The 23,148-nt window shown below is 44.1% G+C and overlaps 1 protein-coding gene across 4 annotated transcripts in view; it reads left to right on the top strand.

Annotated features, from left to right (window-relative positions):
* Positions 1-20,408, top strand: part of MTA1 (metastasis associated 1) — a 79,191-nt gene extending 58,783 nt beyond the window's left edge. For 2 of the 4 annotated variants that reach the window (XM_039555702.1, XM_010409313.4), the window contains exons 17-21: positions 676-711; positions 6,473-6,484; positions 11,374-11,405; positions 14,262-14,413; positions 18,710-20,408. In XM_039555702.1, coding sequence (XP_039411636.1) covers positions 676-711; positions 6,473-6,484; positions 11,374-11,405; positions 14,262-14,413; positions 18,710-18,848 — 371 coding nt within the window. In that variant the 3' untranslated portion in view covers positions 18,849-20,408. The remainder of the gene's footprint in view (positions 1-675; positions 712-6,472; positions 6,485-11,373; positions 11,406-14,261; positions 14,414-18,709) is intronic. The other 2 variants (XM_010409314.4, XM_019291682.3) reach the window with 2 other exon arrangements.
* The last annotated feature ends 2,740 nt before the right edge of the window (positions 20,409-23,148 follow it).

The following is a 23,148-nucleotide window of genomic DNA, read 5'->3' as shown; positions in this document are numbered from 1 at the left end:
CCTGTCCCATTTCTCCTTTTGGGTGAGGCACATGATGTGTACTGCCTGGGAGGTGCATGCACATAAAGTCACTGTGCTAGTGAAACTCTGCCTGGCTTGGCCAACCTCGCAAACGGGATAGCGAAGGAGAAAGTTTCCTTCAGTTTTTCAATTAGTAGTGTGAAGACTTAAATAGACTTTTGGAGTGGTGTTTCCCTTGTTGGCCTTGTTACTGACCACCTCTGTGCTTGGGCTTCACCTCCTCAGGAACAGAAGGCAAGGGAAAGGTGTTTGAAGTGGGAGATAAAAGCAGGATGTTCCTGGCATGGACTCCAGGTCTCTGTTCCGAAGAATAACTCTTGCCTGAGAGTGTCAGGGAAGAGAAAGGGCAGTCTCTATCTCAGATGAGGAGAAAAGTGTCTGTTGAAATGGTCTTAGTGGGAGTGAGAACACAGAGGGTAGCTCTCCTTAACTGGGGAAAACAACAGTTGGTGTAATGGTGACTCAGCAGGGAGGGAGATCCAGAGTCTTTCTCATTTTTACCTTTAATTTTAACTTTATATGTAGCTTATCTGAAATATAATTGCAAACATTTGATATCTGATTGTGTTTTAACATTAAGAACTTTTAAAACTGCTGCTGTTCAGGTTGCTGATGTGATGTTTTTCTCTTTTCTGTTCACTTGTGCTCTATCAGGCAACATGAAGAAGCGCCTGTTGATGCCTAGCAGGGGTAAGACCTTGAAGCTGCGCTCAGCTTATGCTAGGAGAGTGATTTTTAGTTTCATCTGCTGGCTTGTCTGTGCTTTGTGGCTAATGAGTCTGTGTGCACCTTCTGTGTTGATGTCTAAGTGTTCCTTGGGTAACCACTTCCACCCATGGTTTTGCTGCTCACCTTTCAGGCTTTTCACGTGCAGGCAACGAGTTGTACAACCGTACTGAAGACATGAAGTCCTGTGGTCAGAATTGATTCCTAATTCCTCAAGTTGACAGAACAGTCTTCTAGCAGTTCTGTGAAACTGCACGAAGCTGTGGTAGTTAGTTTGAAAATAGGTGTTGTTTCAATGTTTGACTTTTAAGAAACCAAAGTTTCATGTGTCTTGAACTGCTTTGAATTCACTTGGACCAAAAGGAATAGAAGACAGTATTTACATCAAGTCTCAAGTTTAACCCTCTGTATTTTCCAGTGAGAGTGGACAGTCGCAGTGGCGAGAGACTGTCTGCACATTCTCTGCTTGCAGTAGGAAATGATTTTCAAAATTTCCACTGGTTATAAATTAATCTGTTCTGAGTACTGAGTAGATGTCAGACTGTTTCATTTGTGATAATGCAGGAAACATATATATGATGTCACTTCACCAAATTCAATAGAACAGACCAATTTTGAATAGTTAGGAGATGGACAACCACAAAATGTCATTGTGAACAGGCAAACACAAAAACTTAAGCTTACATGTTCCCGTGAACTGGCCAGCACTGCATGCCCTGATGATAATCTTTGTGTTTCATGGCTGAGGCAGTGGATGGCTGTTACCCGTATTTACATGCATGCAAATATGAGTGCATGTGGAGAATACAGCAGTGAGCACAGTGGTTGTTCTACTGTCTTGCTCTCTTTGGGAATTTATTCCTTGATACTCTGTTGCTGAGTTTTCATGTTCTTTGTAACTTGTCTTTTGGGAAGAATACCAAAACCCCACTGCATTGGTCAGGTTGGCTTCCTCAGAAGCTTCGTCCAGTGATGAGGGATGTAGATGCAGAGTAGCTCACTGAATTTCCACAGCTCCTAGTGACTACCTGCTTATGGGCACACCTGCTGCTCCCTGCTAAATGTCCTTCTCAGCAGATAACACACTTGGGAAGCTGAGAGATGTTGTGGCCCAAAGGAGGGAAGTAAAAGAACAGATCCTTCCCTCCAGAAGGCTCTCTCTGTGTAGAGCACTGGACTTGATAACCCAACACGATTTTCTGGAAATGGAGGATTCCTGTTCCATTCAGTTATAACTGTTGCTGGATATGTTTGCAAGAAGATGATTTTGGAAAAGTACCTGTTCAGGCTCCTCAGAGTATGTGTTTCTCTGAAGCAGGTGTATGTAGCTGTGCAGGGTCCAGATATTCCAGAGCACCTGCTGCTTTACCTGCTCGGTCTGTTCTCAGCCAGCCACTGAAATACCTGCAGTAGTACTTGTTCCTGTAATTGCTAGGTAGCAGAGTCCATTTCAGTCCCAGAATCTTTTTACCTGCTGGGGTAGTGAGTGTTAACTGCATATTCTTGTGAGCAGTTCAGCTTAAACCTGTTGGTTGAGATTTATTTGTGAATGGAAAATGTTTGCCACACTGTAATTTTGCATCTGTAATATTTCCTGACCCTGGGTTGCTGGAGGTTTTGCCAGGACCTGAAGGGAATGGAACCACCTGCAAGGAAACAACATTTAAAGAACTTGGATCAAGATCTGCTGGGCACAGGGAAGCAGATGGTGGAAGTTTGGTGGATCTCTTTCTGTCCTGGTGCCAGTTTGTGTGTTAGTGCTTCTTAGCACAGGTTCTCAGTTGCCTTGCATGTGAACTGGTTAACCTTGCTAGCTGTGGGCATGGATGCAACTGATTTCCTGTGCCGTGAAAGGACTGTGATTGTGGTACTGAGGCTTCTCCTTGGTTGTGGATGGAGTCCTACAGGCTTAGTAGTCTGGGGGGGGCTGCTGGCAGGAAGGGCACAAGTTGACACTGCTGTGAAGAAGAGGTGAATGGCAGTGAGAAGCCTTGTGGCCAGAATTCAGGAGCCAGTGAGTGAGTATGAAAGGACTGAAATAAGCCCATCTATCCAGAATAACTGATTTTTGGATTATTGCTGACCTAAAATAGTAGAAAAAGATTAATGAGAGTAAGCCTGAATTGTTGCAATTGGTCAGATTCTGCATTTACATAGATACTATGGGAAATTGTGGGTGTTTATTCATTATTTTCATGTTTCTCATCTCCTCTTTACATACTGACTGGTTTAGGTCACTGCAGGGGAGTGTACTGCAAAAAAAAGATGGTGTTAAGATGTCTGCTCAGAGAGGCTGAAAATATTCTTTCTGCACAAATCTAGGTGCAGGAAGATGCTTTGTCCACGTATGTTTAAATAGTTTCCAAAGAGATGTTAACTTACTGCAAAATTGTATCTATTATCTAGGGGTTTTTCTGCTTCCTGCAGATGTGCTGCCTTGGTGGCACCTGGAAGATGTCTTAGGGTTTAGACAGGTCACCATGTCAAAGTCTGTCAGGAGACAGTGGACACTGTTATGGGGGGCTTTAGATGAAGTCTCTTTGCTGGTGATAAAAGCCTTGTGGTGCTGGGCCATTACTTCCAAACACAGGGGAGAAGTCTGAACACTGGAAATTATGGCTGAGCTGGTGACATGTGATGGGTTTGTAAGGCTTTCCTCAAAGCCAGGCTGTAAAGCAGTATATAATCAAGAGGTTTATTTGCAGGGAAAGAGCCAGGTAGCAGCTTGTATCTTTGTATAATGTAAAGCACTAAGATACGTGTTTATACATGGCAATTGCTGAACTTCAAGGAGTAGTTCACATTTTTCCTTTGGAATTTTGTTGTTTATTTGTTTATTTTTTTTTTCTCTTGCTACTGTAACTCCAGCTAAGCAATTTTAACTTTTCTTTTTCTGACTCATCTCTGCTTAACCCTTGAGACCTGAACTTTTTCAAGCTCTGAATATGATTTGTCTGGCCAGCCATCTTGAGTTTTGACCAGTGACTGAATTCCAAGAACAGGAATATACTCTTAATGTCATGTTCTCACTACCTCCACTTTATTTTACAAGAAGATTGCAGTTCTTTCATCTATTTTGTTTCCCTCATCCTTAAATCATGTTGGAGGCACCATTAGGCAATACCCTTCCCAGCTCTCCTTCAACATTAAATTAGCATGGACAAATTGCTGCAGAATCCTATTTTTGGAACATGAAAAGTACATGGAGTCTCATAAGCTGTCAAATACAGTGAGATGTTAAAAAATTATTAGTTTATTGCTTTTTCATTGATGTTCTGGAGCTTGACTGACAATCTTTGCCATGAAACTTCCTCTAGAGAGAGAGAGAGGATGTTTTGTGTGCAGGAACCTGTTTACTTGATTCCTTACAGCCATGCAGGGTGGGATCTATGTAATACTTGTCAATGCAAATTCCTGCTGGGGGAAGGGAGGGAGCATTGTTAGATTTTTATTTTTCTCCTCTCTCTTTTACACCATGCTCGCTTTCATCTAATGAAATTTGTTTTTCACGGTCATCACATGCACTCTAAAATTGTCAGAAAGAGGGAGAACATGAATGAGTAGCTGCAATAAAGGGAAGGCTTTTCCCAGCAACAAACTTGCATTGATGACATGGTAGCGGATCGAATGCTGAAAATTGGAGAGGGTTTATAGAAGAGCCATGAAAACAGTGAAGGGACTGGAAAACACACTGTATAATGGAAAACGCTTTTATCAAACTGGAAGTTGTAGATGTTTGTCTCTGCTGACAGGAACAGCAGAAGTATAATAATAGAGGGCTTTTTAGTCTAGCTGGGAGTGGAATAATGAGCTGTGGTAGCCAGAAGGTACAGTAGAGAACTTTGGCTGGAAACAAGCTGCAGATTTTGGAGTGAGGTTAATTAACTGTTGGAATACCTTGCTTCCTTGCTTCTGCTGCTAGGGATTTGTAAACCCAAATGGAATGTCAGTCTAATTTAACGTGTTCTGGTTCATTGTTTCTCACATCCTTTTTGGGAAACGTGAATGAACCAGAAATGGAAGCATTCATCAGCCTGGCATAGCCTTAGTTCAGTTATCAAGAGATGAGCATGACAGTGGAAAATACTGTTTTTGAGCAAAAACAGCTATAAAGGTGGAAAGATAGGGAAGTTCTCCACCAGCTGTCTAGGGGACCAAAATTATCTCAATATTTTTTATATATATATATATGCATGGTTTTTTCTGGCTGACTTAGACTTGCAGAAAATATGGACTTACCTGTATCCATAAGTTGCATTAAAATTCTGCCTTTTATCACCAGTGACATCAGCTGTCTTTCTAAACTGAAGGATAACCAGCCAATGGAAACTTTCCCATCCAGGAATTAATGTAAATGGCAGGGAGTATTGGTCCTTTAACAAATGGTGCGGTGCTGGAGAAAAGGCCTGGCTTTAGCTGTTGAAATCCAAATCCCAGTAATGCTAACTAGTGACAAGAGAGCAGATGTTCAGTGCCAGCTGCAGCACAGCTGGGAAGAATGTCAAATTGCTTGAACTGCTTTTTGGAGACCCCAAGAACCATGTGGCTGTGCAACTTCCTTGCTTTAAGATTATTTGCCAAAAGTACTAATTATTTTTGAGAATTCTACGTGGGATTTTGTATTCAGATGCTAAGTGAAACAATTTTCACTTGCCTTCAGTTTAGCCTTGATACTGTGATTAGGTTCTTTTGGTGTTATGAAGAAAGATCTGAAAATAAAATCAGCAGATGGGCATCATGCTCTGTGGATCAGCTAGTGAAAACCATTTCATTTAGGAGCGATGGCATGGAGTAAGATGCAAATGTTGATTGAGAGGAGAGTGCATATCCCTAGGCAATGGTAGAGAGCAGGTGTAATTAATGTGAGAGGAAATTAATGTATAACAGAACAAGGGCAGAATTGCAAATGCCCTGGATAGTACAAAGCCTGAATTTGTAATTGAGTGGAATATGTGACACATATCATTCATATATATATATATACACATATATATGTATATGATGTATAATATTCCTGATGCTAAGAACAGTGAATAATTCAGTGCTTTCTAGTTTCGATAGCTTGGATCAGCAAATCCTAAAGCAGTGAGGTGCATAGTTTTGTTTCCTTTTTTTAACCACGTAGTGTGTTACAGCCAGGCAGAATCTACCATGATGCTCTTTTTGGAATATGGGTGGATGGCATTGATTGGCTCAACCCTGAGACAGATAGCAGCTCTCCCTTCTCGATGTGCTTATCCAAGGGTAGCTGCTGGCTCTCTGCAGTTGGATGTCACTGTTCAGAAAGTATTAGCAGGGTCCTTGAAGTACTTGTAGCAGGAGGTACAGCTTTGCATGAACAGACACATCATCTGTGAGGTGCTGTGGTTACAGCAAGTGAGTGTGACCTGCTAGACCAAGCATTTTAGGAAGTGCTGTCCAAATCCAGTGAGGTTAATGTGCAAGGGTTGGTGGAAGGAGGTGGGTACAGACCAGTACTTACTCATCCAAAATTAAAGCTGCTCTTTGCAAAATCTCTCATTTGGAGTTACTGTGTGTTTAATGTCGTCTTGGTTTTATCTGTCCAGCAGAGAACTGGGATCACTTCTGTGTTTCATTACAACCAAACCAGTCTGTGTTTCTCTATTTGTTGCATGGAGCTGAGCTACTGTATTCTGAACTATATGAATCTTTCCTTTTTTAACCTTAAATATTTTCTTTCCTTTTCCTTTGCCAATCTTGGTAGGAACTTACTTAGGTAAGTAAATTACAATTTTAACATTTTTTTTATGTACAGCAGAATTTTAAGAGAATGTTACTCTAGGTGGTGTTTGGTACAATTTATGCTTTTTTCTGCTTGTTGCAGTTACATTTCTGAAAGTTTGTAGCCTCTGATTGTTAGCAGGTGGACACTCACAGTGGTAAAACACTCTTGGTAGTTATAAGAGAGGGAGGGGTGCTAAAGTGTTCTTGCAAGCTGGCAAAAAAGTGTATGTGTGTATATGTCAACACACTGAGACTGCCTCAAGTGAACCAGTAACTTGGAAGTGAAATCCTTGTTCATCAAGCCTCATTCATGCGTGAATTTTTATATTTTTTTCTAGCTTGCTCACAAATGTGGTACTGTTGGTGTTTTTGTTACTGCTGGGAAGGATGGAGTCCCAGAAGGAGGATTACTTTTGGAAAAGGAAAATGCATATGAAGAGTATATGGATTTTAGAAAGCAATAGTAACGTCACTGGTTGTGAAAGAGTGCGTGAAATTATCTGCATTCATTGTGACTGAAGATGTGCTTCTGAATCTTAATGCATATTACATGTTTTGTATGATACTTCTTGTGGGTAAACAAAGTAAAAACCAAATGCCATCTGTGACTAATTGCTTGATGAAGGACCCATTTTTTTGTGTGTGGTGGATATGCTGAAGACTGGAGTTAGTAACTGAGTAAATACAAGTTTGACAACTCCGAGTTGTGTCCAGGCTGGAAGCTGGCCTACTCTTCCTTCTTGGCACAAGGGTCAGTTCTGTACAGACTTGTGTCAGACTGTGAACTGGGCTGTAAATACACAGCAGCAGTGTGTATGTTCAAGTATGGAAAAGCATTGGAAGGTTTCTGACCAAGCAGAAAGTTCTCCATGCTTCAGCAGCTTCTTGAAGCTTGCTGTAGTAGCTTCATGGGAATATCCCTGTGCTCCAGCCTGCATTAGGCTCACTGCTGAGGGTTTGAGCTCTCTTGCTTCTCCACATGGCAGTTGTGTGGTGTTGGCAAAACAGCAGGCAGAATTGGAGCAGTGGGAGTAATTTTGGAATTCTGCCATTGAGATGCTGAGTCGCTGGGGATGGGACTGGATCAGCAAAGAGCATATCTAGAATCAGGCATCCTGTGGGACCAGATGTGCTGGTTTGCTTTCCATTGGGAAATTAGATTCCCCCTTCCACTCTGTTTTTGGGTGCCAGCTATCCCCTACTCCCACAGCATGTTCTTGGGGTGGTGCTGTAGTTGCTGCTGTAAGTTTGGGCATTCTCTCATTCAATTTTTTTTTTTTAACAAATCCAAAAGTGTGATATTCAAATAACATGAGATGGGTGGAAAAGGAACAGTTTGGTTGGCTGAGAGGTGGTTTCCCCATCCTTGAAAGATAAAACGAAGCTGTAAAGTAGCAGCAGTAACAGACTTGTGTTGCTGTTTGTGGTAGTCCTTCCTGTGCTTCTTTGGGAGAAAGTATATTCACCTGCAGCTTTGGTACTTCAGGAATGAAGGGATCATTAGGGCATAGTAACCTGCTGGACTGGTTTTCAGCCAAAATCTCTGTGATTGTGCTTAGCTTGAGGAACAGTTCCGAGGTCCTTGGCACTGAGCTGTGGGGAGCAGAGACATGCCCTGAGGGTGCCAGTTAATCTCTGTGCAGTGATCAGCTGTTTTATTGCTGTTTCAGTAAGGTGTAGAATTGTCTGTGGCAAAGGACATTTATGATTCTCTGCAGCTATACCTTCAATTGACTTTGTCTCCATTTTATCCTCTGGGGCTTCCTCTTTATTTCAGTGTATACAGGAGACTGACAGGAGGAATTGGATGGCAAGAGATTTTCTACAGCTTTGGGTTCTTTTCAGTGGTATGGAAAAAACCCTTAACATTTAATCTGGAGTTTTCAGTGTATATTTCAATTTCTTTGGCTGCAAAAGAGTGGAAGACCTGCTTAGATTTGTCACTGTAGACCTTTACACTTAGTGGTTTTAAAGGTTTGGTCAATCCTGAAAACACTTCTTTTTGTTGTTTGTGTATTTTTGTGTCATTTGGAGGAGGTCAGTGTTGTTTCTGATGTAGAGCTGTGTAAATTCAAGCAGTTGGACCTTAGATATCATCAAAAGGGATAATCACACTTTCTACCCTGTGTCTTCTCTAGACATTCCTACCTGAAATATAGTCAGACTTTTATTTTTTTTTTTCCTGGAGAGGAGCTGCCAGACCTGTTGTATTTTGCTCCTGGTTTAAATTCGTATGCTGTCTATTTTTAACCTGCTCGTGGATGCATGGGGAGACATCTCTCAAACCTTGATCTGTGAAAGTGGAGCAGGCACATGGGGCAGGTGTGAGTCTGGCATGGTGGTTCCCTGCCTGTCCCACCACTCACCCAGAGACACAGGATTGGTTTAGTTCTTAGAGGTGCCTGTCTGGCAGGCTTCATCTCTAACACAGAAGCCACCAAAAACTTTTGGGTGAGCTGTTCTGCAATGGGTTACAGATGTTGTGCTGTCTCTCTGCCTCTCTTTGGTGACGATTGTGCATAAAAGTTGCTCATTTAATAGCAGTGCTTTGGCTACCTATGCTTTTACTGTGCTTGTACTTTTTAGATTTCAAACTGAATAAGGTCATTTTAGTGCCTGTTTTCATTCTTTCAGACTTCAGTTATTGAAGTGTGACTAAAGTGAAAATTCGTGGATTAATTCACTAATATTAATATGCTAATTGATACCTTATTGCTGTGAAAGCAAGGGTATAAATGGCATTGAAACTTCAGCTTTGTTTTGTGTCCTATTTTACTGGAGCAAAAAGTTGTCATGGGCAGCTTTATCCTAGAAACGGCAGTTTGGGAGTGAGGTGTGTCCCTGTTGTTAGCACTGCTTCTGTGCTGCTTGAGGGCTCTGAAGCTTTGTGGCTCAGAGCAAGCAGCAGTTCTGCTCAGCCTTTGCTCAGTTTGCATCCCTCAGCTTCTCAGCATGGAATATTCTGGTTTAATTCTGGTGCTTGGGGATAGCACTGTTTACTGTCTGTTGTACATCCAGCAATAGTCATTGCAGCAGCAGCCACCTATCAGGACAGTCTTTTCTGGCATCGGGGTGTTCTTAGTACAAGAAAAGAACGGATCTGGAGTGTGGTTAAAAAAAAATGTGTGGCTTCAATCCAGGGACTAGCATCAGTTGATTTCCATCTCTCAGAGTCTCTGTGAATGGAGAAACGAAAGAGGGAAGAAAATAACGAGTGCTGGAGCTTAGCTCTGAAGCTGACAGATTCTGGTTGCATCCTGCTGGCTGTGCTGTTTCCCAGCATCCGTGGAGCCCTTTGTCCATCCATCCCAAACAGCTGCTCACAGCTATGTTTTGGATGTGATGGCTGCTCCCATGTAAAAACAAATTATTATCTGGCGCCTGCACTGCCTTTGTCAACATCCAAAGGCTGTTACTGGGCTTCTTATTTGGTGCCTGGTACATCTGTCCTACAGACTTGATGGAAATCTTTTTGGCAGCTATTTCTTCATCTCTGTGGATACTTAGGCACAAAAATGCAGCAAAAACTGAAACCATGTGTCTTCCCATTTGAAGTAGCTAACAGCATCTGCATCTAACAGCATAACATCTACACAGGATGGAAAATACACTTGATATAAACTGTTGATTCTAATGTGGTATTGTGATACTCAATGCTCAGAAAATGTCCCCTGTTCCGCCTTCCTCGCTCCAGGTATTTTACTGTGCCCTGTGTTTCCTGTCATACTCATGGAAGAACAGTGTGTTTGGTTTTACCAGTGAGAACCTCCAGGAACCTGCTGGAATACAGACCATGAGCTGTGAAAGTTCATTCTTGCTGGATTCTTTAAAAAGCTTTTCTCTTTCATCCCAGCTAACCCACTAGCAATAGGAATGTTCAAAGATCCTATGAATGTGAAAGCAGAATTCCTGCTGAGACCTTTGGAGCCAGCAACAGCATTTGCTGGTGCCTGTCCTGTAGTACCTGTTGGATTTGATGCACTGACATTTTGGTTCTCAGCCAGAAGGGGCTGAGGAAGGTGGTTTGGTGCACAGGTGTTAATGGAATGGTGTTTTCTGGGAACGTGCATCTTGGAAAACCAAATGGTGCTAACAAACAGCTTTATTGGGTCTCCCAGTCCATTCTGTGCCAGGCCATGCTGCCTTTTAGCAACATGCCTTTCCCTCACATCCCAGGAGCTTTGTGTGTCCTTCAGGGTCCTGTGTATGCACAGTACAGTTGAGGGCAGTGTGAGGAGGTACCTGATAGCACAGCAAAGCACCTGGTCACACCGAGTCGCGGTGCCTGGTGCTGTTTGTGTGGCTGGGAAAGGGCTCCGTGTGATAGCTGCAGTGGCTGTGCTCTGTGCCTGAGGAGGTGTTTACTTGTGGCAGGTTCAGTAGATACACTCTGTTTGCTAACAGCTTGTAGCTGACATCTGAGCTGAGGAGTTCCCAGGGGACCCAAGGAGGATAAGAAAGATTCTGTTTGTTGCTGCCTTGACAGTGAATAATGCCTTCCACTTTCTCCTTCTTGACGTCAGTAAATTCCTCAGACTAAAAGAGAACGTCAGATTTTTCCCCAGACGTGCGGAAAACCTCGGATCTGAAAGAGGAGGTGTGCTTCTAGTGGTAGTTTGAAGCAAGGTTTGAGTAAATGGAGAAGAGACTGGGTGAATGGAACGTGTTTGTAATTTGGGGCCTCTGCTCTTCAAGCCGTGTTGTCAAGGAAGCTTTTCTCCGTCACCTTTCTAGGAGGGCAGAAGTCAGTTCAGTAGGCAACTCTAGGCTTAGCAAAACAACACAGTTGTAATCATAGCTGCGTGTGTTTTGATTTTGTACTTTTTTCTGTCTTGGAAAAGCAATGGTCTTACCAGCTCTATTCTCTTTCCTGTTTGTTAGGTCTGCCTAACCACGGACAAACCAGACAAATGGTAAGAGAATGTTCATTTAACCAAAACAGGGAAAAGAAGAATTATTAACCCACACTAGATAGAACACCCCATTAAACCGTAGTGCTTCACTTCCACCTTTGCTGTTTGCAGCTGGTCATACTTCCCAATTCAATGAAAAGTAAAAGAAAAAAAATTTTGGGTCATCTGAATCATCGTAGTGGTTAAATACAATTTAAACCTCAAATCTATCTATGTAGCTATAAAAGAGATCCTGTTTTGAACGGAGCATTTTGTTTCTCCTCATGCAGAAACTGAGTGGCTGCTTACAGCAAAGTTCTAGGATGTGTTTCTAGGTGGAATGTGTTTCCCTGAAGGAGAAAGGTTTAAACGATGGAAGGATTTCTTTGGAAAACAGTTTCTTTTTTATTATTTTTTTAGCAAGTTGGTGTGCAAGTTACCTGCTGAGAATGCTTGTATTTTACGTTCTTTTTTTGAGTAAAATTTATTTGTAGCCTTTCATCTATTGTGCTGAGTTTAGTCAAAGGACAGAAGCAAATAGCCAGTCTGATTGATGTGTCTGGCAAAATGCTTTCTCACTAAATTGTGAAGGGGCCAGTCCAAAGGCTGTGCATACCTTTTCCCCCTTGCACGTGGCTTATGGGAAACAACTTCAAGCATACTTCCCCCCCGAACCCCCCCCCCAAAATGATCTTCTGATGCTGATCAAGTGGAGCTTGCCTCATCAGCTGAAGTGCCACAATGCATTAGTGTCAGCAGGGTCCCTGTGACACAGGTCAGCCAGCAGCAGGTGTGACCGATGGTCACTGGACGGTGATCACAGGCATTATTAAACCTGACAGTGTTCTGGGGTAGTGTGCAGTGGCCTGAGGAGAGGCTAGAACTTGGGCATGCTGGGCTGCTTGTAATAACAGAGCATTCCTTCGGTTTGTTCCTTGATCCGAAGTGGTAAATTGCATTCCTCCACGAATTCAACTTCATTTTTTGTCACTGAGAAGACTGGCTACTTGTTTGTGTCTGCTGAATAAACCAACTCAGAGCAGTGGGAGAAATCTGTGATGACTTAACACTTTTTAGGTGTTTTAGGGTGAAACTCCCAGAACTGCCTTGATTTCTGGTTGCCTGATCAAGTGTGAATGAAAAATTCAAGGTCCTCATTTCAGGATGTATCATTTGAAATAGATTTTACCATGCAGGTAGAGAAAAGGCAACCTGGAAGCACAGGGGTGCCCTTTCTAGGTATTTCCAAGAACTTTTTCTGGAGTTGTTCTCCTGTATATCTTGCATATGTGGAGAAAATATCCTTTGCAACCGTAATGAAGGGATTTTCTTGGAGAAACCTGGAGGGGGTAAAAAAAAAAAAAAGCCATCAGAAAAGCTTTTATTTGAAAACTTTTGCTTAACAAATGTCAAATCTAAAAGAAATTGTTGGAAGTATTTCAGTGGTCTGCTGTGGTGCTGAAGTTGTCTTGTGTAACATGGAGTTGGGCAACTAAGAAATTACATTGTTATTGCACTTGTATGCAACAGTTTTAAAGAGTTTAGGATTTTAAAAGGGAGGGTTTTGTTTGTTTAGCTCTAAAGCCCTAATGTTCTACAGGAAGCAGATCTTGCTAGAGCAGTTGATTAAGGCTGGTCAAAAAAAAAGTCATTATCATATTTTGTTTTCTGCTCAGATACAAAATGAGATAGATGCAGGGTTTTGTGGGGTTTTTTCCCTTGGTTTTCAGCCTGAAGTCTTCCCTTTCTAAGTCAAGGTGTTACAATTCGGTTGAGCTATTGCAATGACCTGACACTTAAGGATATGAAGACCCCATGTCCCCACCATGCCTTTTGAGGTGGATCTCCCAGGGCAGACATCTCTCACGTACACCCTCAGTTTCCCATTCCATGGGCAGAAGGGAAAGCCTTGGTGCATCTGGGGAGATGGTCTGATCTTGGACACTAGCCTGTGAAATACCAGAATTGAATTTATACCAGGGTGTTTTCTGACCAGCTTTAATTTATGCATATCACATTTTCTGGGCCTTCATTGTGCATCTTTCCCAGCTGTTCAGTGTTACTGATTTCAGTGGGATTTCTCAATGTGCTGATCAGCAGGAAGAGGGGCAGCAGAACTGGACTTCAGTGATCAAGGACAGCTGCATTTGAGAAGCTTAACACTTTGCTCCTTTTCATCTGCACCTCTCTTAATAACAGCTCATGTTTTTCCAGCTGAGTGTAAGGGGGTTACTGTGAGTCTGGAAAATGATGCCTGTGTTGATTCGCAAAGCAAATGTGTTGTTGTGGGAAATCTGTGGTGTTCAATACTAAAAGGGTTTTATCATGAAAGCTGCTAAGCTTTGTAGTACTAGATTTGTTTTCAGCAACATATTTAATTCTATACTATCCTCATTAAATATTAACCTCCCTAGAACAAAAAGGACACGGGTAAGTTTGGTACTCCAGAATAAATGTAAATTCTGATTTTTGTATTTGATTTGCTCTGTAGCTAGATTTCTTTCCCTGAAATCAATAGAGTTGCTCTAGATTCATGGTAGTAGCTGAAATCTAAGTCTGATGCTCAATCTTTCGAACTTGATGTCATCTTTCAGACACAAGCAACAAACTATTGGTAATGCCTTCCATTTATTACTTGTCCTGTCGCTGAAGTATTGCTGTCCTATTGCATATCAAAGGTGCCTGACTTGTACTGCTTGTGAACAATGGCTTATATGTGAATTCTGTGTTCAGTCCTGGGCCAGAGGGGGAGGAATTTACCTTAAACTCTCAGCAAGCCATATGAAAACTTTAACTCTCTTTTCCTTTGAGTGCTTAGCACATGTTGCTGCAGGTTTGTTGCAGTCCATAACTGTGCTGTTTTATGTATCACGTTAGGGACCAAGCCGAAACTTGCTGCTCAATGGGAAATCATACCCAACAAAAGTCCGATTAATTCGTGGTGGATCCATGCCTCCAGTGAAAAGGAGGAGGATGAACTGGATTGATGCACCAGATGATGTTTTTTACATGGCCACTGAAGAAACCAGGTAGGAAATGTGGTCTTTCAGAGGCTTTAAGGGGAGGTCTTTCGGTTTGTGGGTGCTGCAGCTGGTGGTGTGGTTAGAGAGGAATCTCATCAGCAGATCTGTTGCTACAAACTGAATGCCGAGACCACAGCCAGTGCTGAGGTGGGTAAAGGGTGGGAAATACCTGATCATGCACTTACATTCCAGAGAAAGTAGATTCTTGTTCTTCTTCCAGAGCAGTTGCTGTAGGAGATGGGCACAAAGGGAAGGAAGACTGAGGTGGGAAGTTCACATGGTTCAGACCCATCACTGCTCTTGGAGGTCCCATCGCAGTGGGACAGGACAGGGGCCTCCTGTCTCGTGAGTGATGCTGAGGAGCAGAGCCTCCTGTGCACAGAGCTCTGCATGTCCTCTTGCATGCTGAACTCTCTTGTATTACCCCGCAGAACATCTCCACGTGTGTCTGGGTCCTGAAACCTGCAAGTGACAGAGGGTTTCTATGGGCTGAGGTGACTCATTTACCACTCATGGTGGTTTATATTTGCCACCAGTAGTGGTGAGATTTAGTCCTGCAGTGTCCATCTGCCTTCTTTGGTGGTACTGCTTCTGCTAATCCTAGTCCTTGTTGGTCTGCCCACAGGATAAAAATAGTGAAAGAAACTTCCCTTGTGTGAGTTTCACTTCAAACTGTTTACAAACTGCTGACAGAGTGGTAGAAGCTATGTGACCTGATCCCTAAGGCAAAGTTCCCAGTACTGGTATTCCTAGGATGGGAGGGTTGCTTCTGGGTGTGGTGAGAAGGTAGAGAAATTGGCTTGTGTGGTTTCCTCCCAAGAACTTGATGCCTCCCTCCTGGGTAACCTTGAGGAAGGTCAGAGCAAAGCCGCAGCCCTGCTTTCCAGCCCTCTCTGACAGCAGAGGTGCTGTCTGGCTTCTATCCTGGTCTGAAGCCTGGAGTTATCAGCACGTGCATTATCAGTGCCCCAACAGCAGAGAAGCACTTACCTTTCCCTCCGCTTGCAGAGATAGACCTGGGAATTACTGGATGTCTCAACCCTTCAAGTGACCAAGGAGATGGAGAGTTTTAGTGCTTTGTCTCTTCTGGTACTACTAAATTTGGCACTACTCTGAGTCTTCATTTGTTCAGCACAAAGGTCATAGTCAAGAGTCCTGACATCTCCAAACTTCTCCTTAGCTTGCAGTGCATTTCAAGTGTCAAGTAACTATTTTGTGGGCCTAGTATCAAAGATGGGCTTTGTAGAAAAGGTGACACTAGTAACATTCAAGTTATTAACCACTGATCTATTGGAAAATCAGATTTCAATGCAGAAACACCTTGTTAGAACTCAGAAGAAACGTGAAATGAATTTCCCTGTCAGACTTGTTCCTATGGACACCTTTTATGCAACATTTCACACCAGCTCATATCTTCGTCATGTCTTTCCCTTCTCCTTTCTGTGCCTGCAAGATGCTGTGAAAAAACCCAGTGGAATTCCATATACAACTGAAAAAAAGTGAGAGAAGGATTTAGTTTTCAGGGGAAGCAGATTCCTTATTACTACTGTTGCTCTGATAAAGAGGTACTGGGATCCTGTTGCAGCTCTCAGATTTACGTGCCACTGTGGACTCAGGGTATACAGTCTCTAATTCACTCCTTAGATGCTCAAGGGTTCTTTCATAATCATGCATTTAGGGAGCTCTTCTTGACATCTTCACCATCCAAGCCACATGAAATACGGCAGGTGCATGGTGGCAGCGTGTCAGTACAAGGTCCTGGCTTTTGACCTGTACAGAACTGAGACGATATTCATCCAGTGTGGTGTTGGTTGTGACAACAGTTTACTGTAAAGACACAGAATCTTCTGCTCATACAGAACCACTGAGTGAGGCAGGAAAGATGAGTCCCACAGCAACCAGCACAACTCTAATAAAAATCATGGTTCCGTGGTAGACATCATCTCAGTAAGATCTTGCTGCTTCCATTTAAAAATAGAGAAAGAAAGAAAGAAAAGAAAAAAAACCCACACAGGCTTCTTTGTCTGATAGCTGTGCTGCTTAGCTGACTGATGAGTGGTGAAAGGAGATTTTTGGCAGCCTGTGAAGAGCAGGGAAGCCTGAGTGATGGAGCATTGTCAGCGGCACGGGTTTTCTGTCGGGCATTTCACCTCTAACTTTTCCCTGAACCATCTGCTGCATTCCACTGTCAGACTTGTTTGTGAGCTCTGAAACAATTTGAGCTTTGTGTTGGCTCCATAGCAATCAATCTAGCTGCAATATCTGCATATCATCCTCCAGCTGAGGGTCAGGCTGTGTTTCCAGTCACAGCAAGTAGGTTTCCCTGAAGTTCTACACGCTCCCCCTCTCCTTGTTTTTGTGTAGCCTAGTTGAGAATGGTGCTGGAAAACTGTACGGCTCTGAAGCAGTTCGAAAAGTTGGTGAAATGAAAGGAATAAGTTTTTGAATTGAAGGCTCACAGTAGGGAACTTGGCATTTATAACTCATGCAAGCGGAGGCAGCGAGTGACCTGATCAGAATCTAGAATGCTGGAGGATGTGTTTCTGATGGCAGTGTGGCTAATTGAGCACACGCGGGTGCTGCAAGGAGCTCTGCTGGCTAAAAGTGGATCAACTGCAGCCAAACATCTTGGAGGAGTCATTATATCAAGATTTTATTTTTTCTCTCCCCCACCACCACTTTGCCAGCTTGTTCTCACCTCTCCTCACCCTGTGGCCTTTTAGCTTTAGAATGTGCTGGAGAAACAGGGACACTGGGCAAACAAAGATGTGTCTGTGTAAGTGCCATGCAGCAGCTTGTCCTGCTCAGTGGGCAAAAAAACAAGTGAAGAGGACCAAATCTGACAAGAAGTGATTCCAAATTTTCAGCTGAAGTTGATGGTTTGTCAGTTCTGGTGGTGCTAAGGGTAAGTTTTTGCGGAGAATGGGGGAGGTATTTTGACCACTTTCTTCAGCAGCTGTCACATCTTAAAGACAGAAATCATAGCACAGTGATAGGCATCAGCTCAGTGAGAAGGTCTCTCTTCCCTTAACAAGTAAACCAACGAAAAAAACCCCAACAACCAACACAACCAACAAAAAGGGGTTTTGGCCCCAGCAGTGTTCCCTAAACAAAACTAGGGGATAGTTGGCTGAAATGTGGACTGTAAAGCCCTTCCTCTCTTGTCTTTCATGGGAAGCCAAAACCTTGTTCTGTCAGAAGCCTGTGAGGGAAGGCAGTGCTGTCTTACCAGACCCTTCTTGTTGCCCCAGTTCCTGAGCTGAAGGCTCATAGTGGGTACTGAATATTTATTATATTACTTTCCTTTCTAATCTCAATGTGCCTTTGACCACCACAACATCCCCATAAAAGAATTCCTCATTTTAATTATGCAGTATATTTTTCATTGTTGCTGGATTTTTGGGTTTGGGTGGGGTTTTTTATGATACTTCCTTTCTCTCTAAGCTTGGTGTTGACAAAAAGAAACAAGCAATCATTCAGTGTTGTTTCTAACTTCTTTTGGTAATTTTAAAACTTTGGTGTATCTTTCTCTCCCTTCTCTCTGTCTCTCTCTCTCTCTTTCGCTTTCTGTCCTGCATCTCGTAAGGCTTGTTGCCAGTCTTGTACATATAGGGAAATCCGTAACCAGATAAAAGATGTGAATATTGCCCATTTCTGGGTTGTGCACACACAGTGTGGGAGAAGCAAGGGGGAGAAACACCCTGTTGGTGTTCCCAGCACGGGGCAAAGGCTCCAGTATTGGTTCACTGGTTGGTGGCTGTCATGGAGCTCCCCTGCGCAGTCAGCCTTGAGGTGCAGCTCCGTGGGTGATGGGCTCCCCTTGCAGAGGCAGCTGTGGGCAGCTGCTCGGGGCTGGCAATGGCAGAGTGCTCTGCACTGCAAGGTGGGAAGTGACCAGCGTTGCCAGAAGAGGTTTGGTTTTGACTTGGCTTTGTAAATTCCCCCAGAGCTGCCTGCAGCACATCCAGCTGATCAAAACAAATCCAGAATAAATCAGTGGTGTGGAAACTGGCTGTCCTGACTATTTCACATGTTCTATTCACAGCAAGAGACCCTGGTCCTACAAGGCTGGACCAGAATGCCTTCTGCTCTGCCAGGGAAGGGTTCTGGAGCAGAGAATGCAATTTCTTCTTCATTGGGGGGTTTATAAATCAGAAAATTTAATTTTCCCAGGGCAGACATTGCAGAAGGAACCATTGTCAGCCCGCCCCACCAGGTGTGTGCAGGCCTGGTTTCCCTTGGAGAAATGGAGAAACCTATGGTGCCTCTGTAATCTGTCCCTTTCTTCCTTGCTGTCTGCAGGAAAATCCGCAAGCTGCTTTCCTCCTCCGAAGCCAAGCGAGCCGCCAGACGCCCTTACAAGCCTATTATCCTGCGGCCCATGCAGGCAGTGCAGCTCCGCCAGCCCATGAATGATGAGCCCATAATCATCGAGGATTAACGCTCGCCCAGCAGCGCTCCGCATGGCGGAGGATCTGCCGGGAAGAATCTCTCCTCCAGTATCTACTTGAGTTTCCATGGCTACAGCATTGAACTAACTGTTGAAGAGAGGGAACTTTTGAGGAACTGTTTTGCATCTTTTAAACCCTTAAAAGGAACTCAGTCCTGCTCTGAGCCTCTGACCACAGACTGCTCTCTCTCTCTCTCTCGCACTCTCCTTTTCTTTTTTTTTCTTTTTATTTTTTCCTTTTATTTTATTTTCTTTTTTGTTTTTTTTTAATTTTTAGTAGCCTCTTTTCCCTTTTGCTTCTACCCCTTTTGTAGAAGGGGGAGGGAAAGTAAGTTTAACTTATTAAGAGAATGTGGACTAGTATTTTTTAGCTTTGTTTCCTCTTCTGATGTATGAAGAGCTAGAACCCTTCATTTTGTGACTGAGCTCTCGTTGCAAAGCCATTTTTATGAGGCTGTGTTGTAAGATTTTCCTTTTCTTTTCTCTTTTTTTTTTAATTTTGTGGACTGTGCCATTTTTTTATTTCATTTATATTATTTCTTTTGTAGATAAATTTCCAATCTTTAACTGATATTTGAAAATAGGAGCTGAAAGCCAGCCCCAGGTTCAGCCAGTTTTCTTTGGTCCTGTCCCTTCTGTTTTTTGGATCATTTTGCACAGCCAGTTGTGCTCATGCACAAGACAGACCAACTCAGGCTGAGAAAGGAGTGAGCTAAGAACTGAAGAACCTTGCAGAACATTACACTAATGTTGTGTGCAGTGGAGCCAGGCTGCCAGAATTAGGTGTCCTTACTCTAGTTGCTCTCTGGGAGATGTGGCCCGTGGCATTCCTCCCGGTAACCAGCAGTTTGCGTGCTGCCTTCTCTGTGACATCTGGGATCCTACGTGCTGTTAGGCCACCAAGAGCCAGCAGTAGGCCCAGCAAGTGTAATGAATTGCTTTGCTCTGGCTCCAAGAGTCAAGTATACCAATGCCCAGGGACATTTTGCTTAGAACTCTGAACCTGTTTGTGCATCAGTGCTTTCGGACACGTTTCCCAGGATGAGACCTGGTTTCTCTTTAATTGCGTTACTGTATGTTTCCCATTTTGAAGGGACTTTAAATTACAGCTGGGTTTTCATTTGAACACATTGTGTCTGAATTTAAGTGTTTTTTTCCCCCCTTGACATTTCTTGTGTTTGAGGTTTCTTGCATCTCTTGAACTTCTTACGTATTTGCAAGTCTGTATCATTTCTTTTTCATATGTCTTCTCATGGCAGTGCATTTGCTGGATGCCCTGCTCAGTTTTGAAAGGATGTAAACTATCATTTGCAACTTGTGCTGATCTGTACATGTACCTGCCTCAAGCAGACACAGCATGTAATAACCCCCAAGTCATTCCATATGTGTCAGCGGTGAGATGAGCCAAAGTTGTATTTGGGTTATCACAGTCCAACCGTGATTCTGTGCAACTCTGCTAACCCCCTGGGTTAGACGGAAAGGAATCCCCACAAAATGAAAACAATTCAGTTAACTTTACTTAATAAACCTGGAAAGTGAGCTTTTGTGAAACATCTGCTTTTTGTCTCTTCTGAAACAGCCACCCTTGCTCAGGTTCCATGTGCCTGATGCACACAGCTCTGCGCCTTCCTTCCCATCCCAGGGCTGTGTTCTGCTCTCCAGTGTCCCTGTGCCAGCAGTGCCGTTGTACAGGGCAAGAGTCGGAGTCACTCATAGTTTGATTCCTCTCCTGTGCAATTTAAACATTTCCAGCGCTTGAGAGGCTTCTCCCTCCCTCCTCTTCCTCTGAAACGCAGCAGCAGGTGCCTGCGGGGCTGTGCCTCTGAATGAGCCTTTTGTCCACAGCAGCTCCTTGTCCTGCTGCTCTGGGCATGCCTCTGGCATGTGGCAGAGGGACATCCCTGGGGGTCAGCGACCCAACCCGTGGGCAGTTCTGGGTTCTGCATTGCTCCATCCTCTGAGATGAGCAACATGGGTTCCATGTTTGGTCTCAGTTGCTGCTCAGGAGTGGCAGGATTTCCTCTGGCTGTGAGCAGCTGTGCACCGGCAGATCTAAGAGTATCCTGTGCTACAGGTCAGGGTTTCCTGTCTGTAACTTAAAAGTGGGACAGGACAGCTATTTCAGAAGGATGTGCTGCTCAGGAAAGGCACAGAAGCCCTCTGGCAGTGCTGAAGGATGGTACCAGTGACCATTGGCAGTTTTACTTTGTCACCATCACTCTTTAGGATTAACTCCCTGTAGGTAAGAAACACCGGCTGCAGGAGTGTTCTGTAACGCTCTTCTCTGTGAGGGAAAGCGCTCATGTGGATTCTTTCCTGTAGCAAAAGGAAATCTGAACACATCACTTTGACAAACTCCATGTCTGAGTTGGCTGCAGCCCCTGCGCGGTAGCAGAGGGGCCTGCTGTGCCGGGGGCCAGGGGAGCTCGGACACCCAGAGTGCCGGAGCTGCTGCTGCGCTGCGGATCCTGGTGGATGAGCTATTGATGAGCCTGGCGAGAGCTCCGGCTGCACCGAGAGCTCAGGAACCACTTGGGGGTGCCAGCCCTGCGGTTTCCAACATCTTAAAAGCTTTCTTGGAGCGGCTCCAGAGATTGCTCTGGGAACGAGTCCAGGCAAGGAGAGAGAGCATGTCCTGTGCTGCCCTAACTTTGAAGGACCCTTGCGTGTCCTTCAATAGAGATGCTGGTTTCTGGCATGCGGCAGCAGACTCCACTGCCATGTGTTTCACTGGCTTATGTTTGTACCAGCCTGGGAGGAGGGGGCTGGAAGATCCGTTTAGCAACCAAAGGAAAATGCTGGCTCTTGGGAGGTGCAGGGAGTGGTAGGTCCCGCCACTGGCCTCTCCAAGCCCGAGGGGTCACTCTCTTAAGCCACTGCTGTCACTAAGCCTCTCCTGTGCTGACCTCTCCTCTGTATTCACATTCCTCTGCTGTTGCTGCAGGAACTGCCTTTGGTTACTCACGCTCCTGCTCTAGAGCTTTGTCAAAATAGAACAATGTTCATACAGCTGGGGCAATGTCCCATTTTCCAGGTCCCTCCCTCCCCTTGCTTCCCACCTCCTAAAGAGCCCCTGAGATTGTGGGGTAAAGCAGAGCCTGGAGTTTGGAAGTGCTCACCCACCCAAAGCAGGTCAGGTCTATTGGGATGTGATAAGTTTTGCCGCATGCATTTGGGTATTTTCCCTTAGCCATGTGTCCCTGGCATCCCAGTCCTTCACTTGCCTCTCTGCCATGCAGACGTGGGAGCAGACATGTCACAGGCTCAGCTGCAATCCCTGGGAGAAGGCTGTGCTCTGTGCTCACGTGGATGGAGCATGCTGACCTCCAGACTCAGTGCCATGCTTACAATTTTACAGGCTTAAAAAGAAGCAGGAAGCTGCTCAGGAAAGTATTTTAAAAACAAAAACAGAAATCCAAACATTCCTACAATGCTTTATGCCAAAATGCTTTTGTTACAGCTTTTTTTTTCAGTTAACTTTGGTATTTGGGGGGCTTTATTTTGTGTTGCATTTTGCATTTTACCAGCTTGTCAGTAGCAGCTCCCTGTGATCTCTGCTTTTGCTGCTGTAACATGAAGGCAGCACCCTGACTGTAACAGCACTGCTGAAACAGTGTGAAAAAAGCAAAGTATGACCAAAACTAACAATTCTGAACCTGGCATTCCTGCTGTGGGAGGAGGGCTGTAACCAGGACACTACTGGAGAGTTGTAAAGCAAAATACACGCTGAAATTTTCTTTTGAAATGGAAATTTGGAGCTGGTGCCAGCTCTGCTGCGGGCTCTGGCTCTCCATGCAAGTGTTACACAAGCCAGATCTTGGGAAGCTGGAGAGGCTCTTTGGGATGGTCAGGTTGCGTCATGGTGGAGCTGCTTCCCACTGCCACAGGAGGAGAGGGCACCTACCTGTTCACAGGGGGCATGGGGTGAGGTGGCACGGGAGGTGTGCTGGCCTGGGGGGTTCCTGGGAAGAGCACAAAAAAAATCTGGCAGGTTTTGACTGTGAGAAGGAAGGAATTCGACTCATTTACAGAAACTGGACCTTGAATCTTTTCTGTTTTCCTCAATCCATCAAGAGGGCACAGACTTAAAAACACCATTAACCCAAATAAGCTTTGGCAGCAGCATTAGAGGGAGAAAGGAACAATCACTGCGGAAAGGCAAGTCAAGACATGACAGCCCTCTCTAGCTGGTGAGAGAGGGTTGGTTTGGGGTTTTTCCTGTAAATGTACTTTTTAGTCAGTGCCTTTCAAGGTGAGCCTGCAAGAGCCAACAGTGATGGGATCTGCCGTG

Source organism: Corvus cornix, chromosome 8, assembly GCF_000738735.6.
Source record: "Corvus cornix cornix isolate S_Up_H32 chromosome 8, ASM73873v5, whole genome shotgun sequence".
NCBI lineage: Eukaryota > Metazoa > Chordata > Aves > Passeriformes > Corvidae > Corvus > Corvus cornix.
The sequence above is the reverse complement of the archived record's forward strand: the minus strand, read 5'-3'. Positions and strand labels throughout refer to the sequence as shown.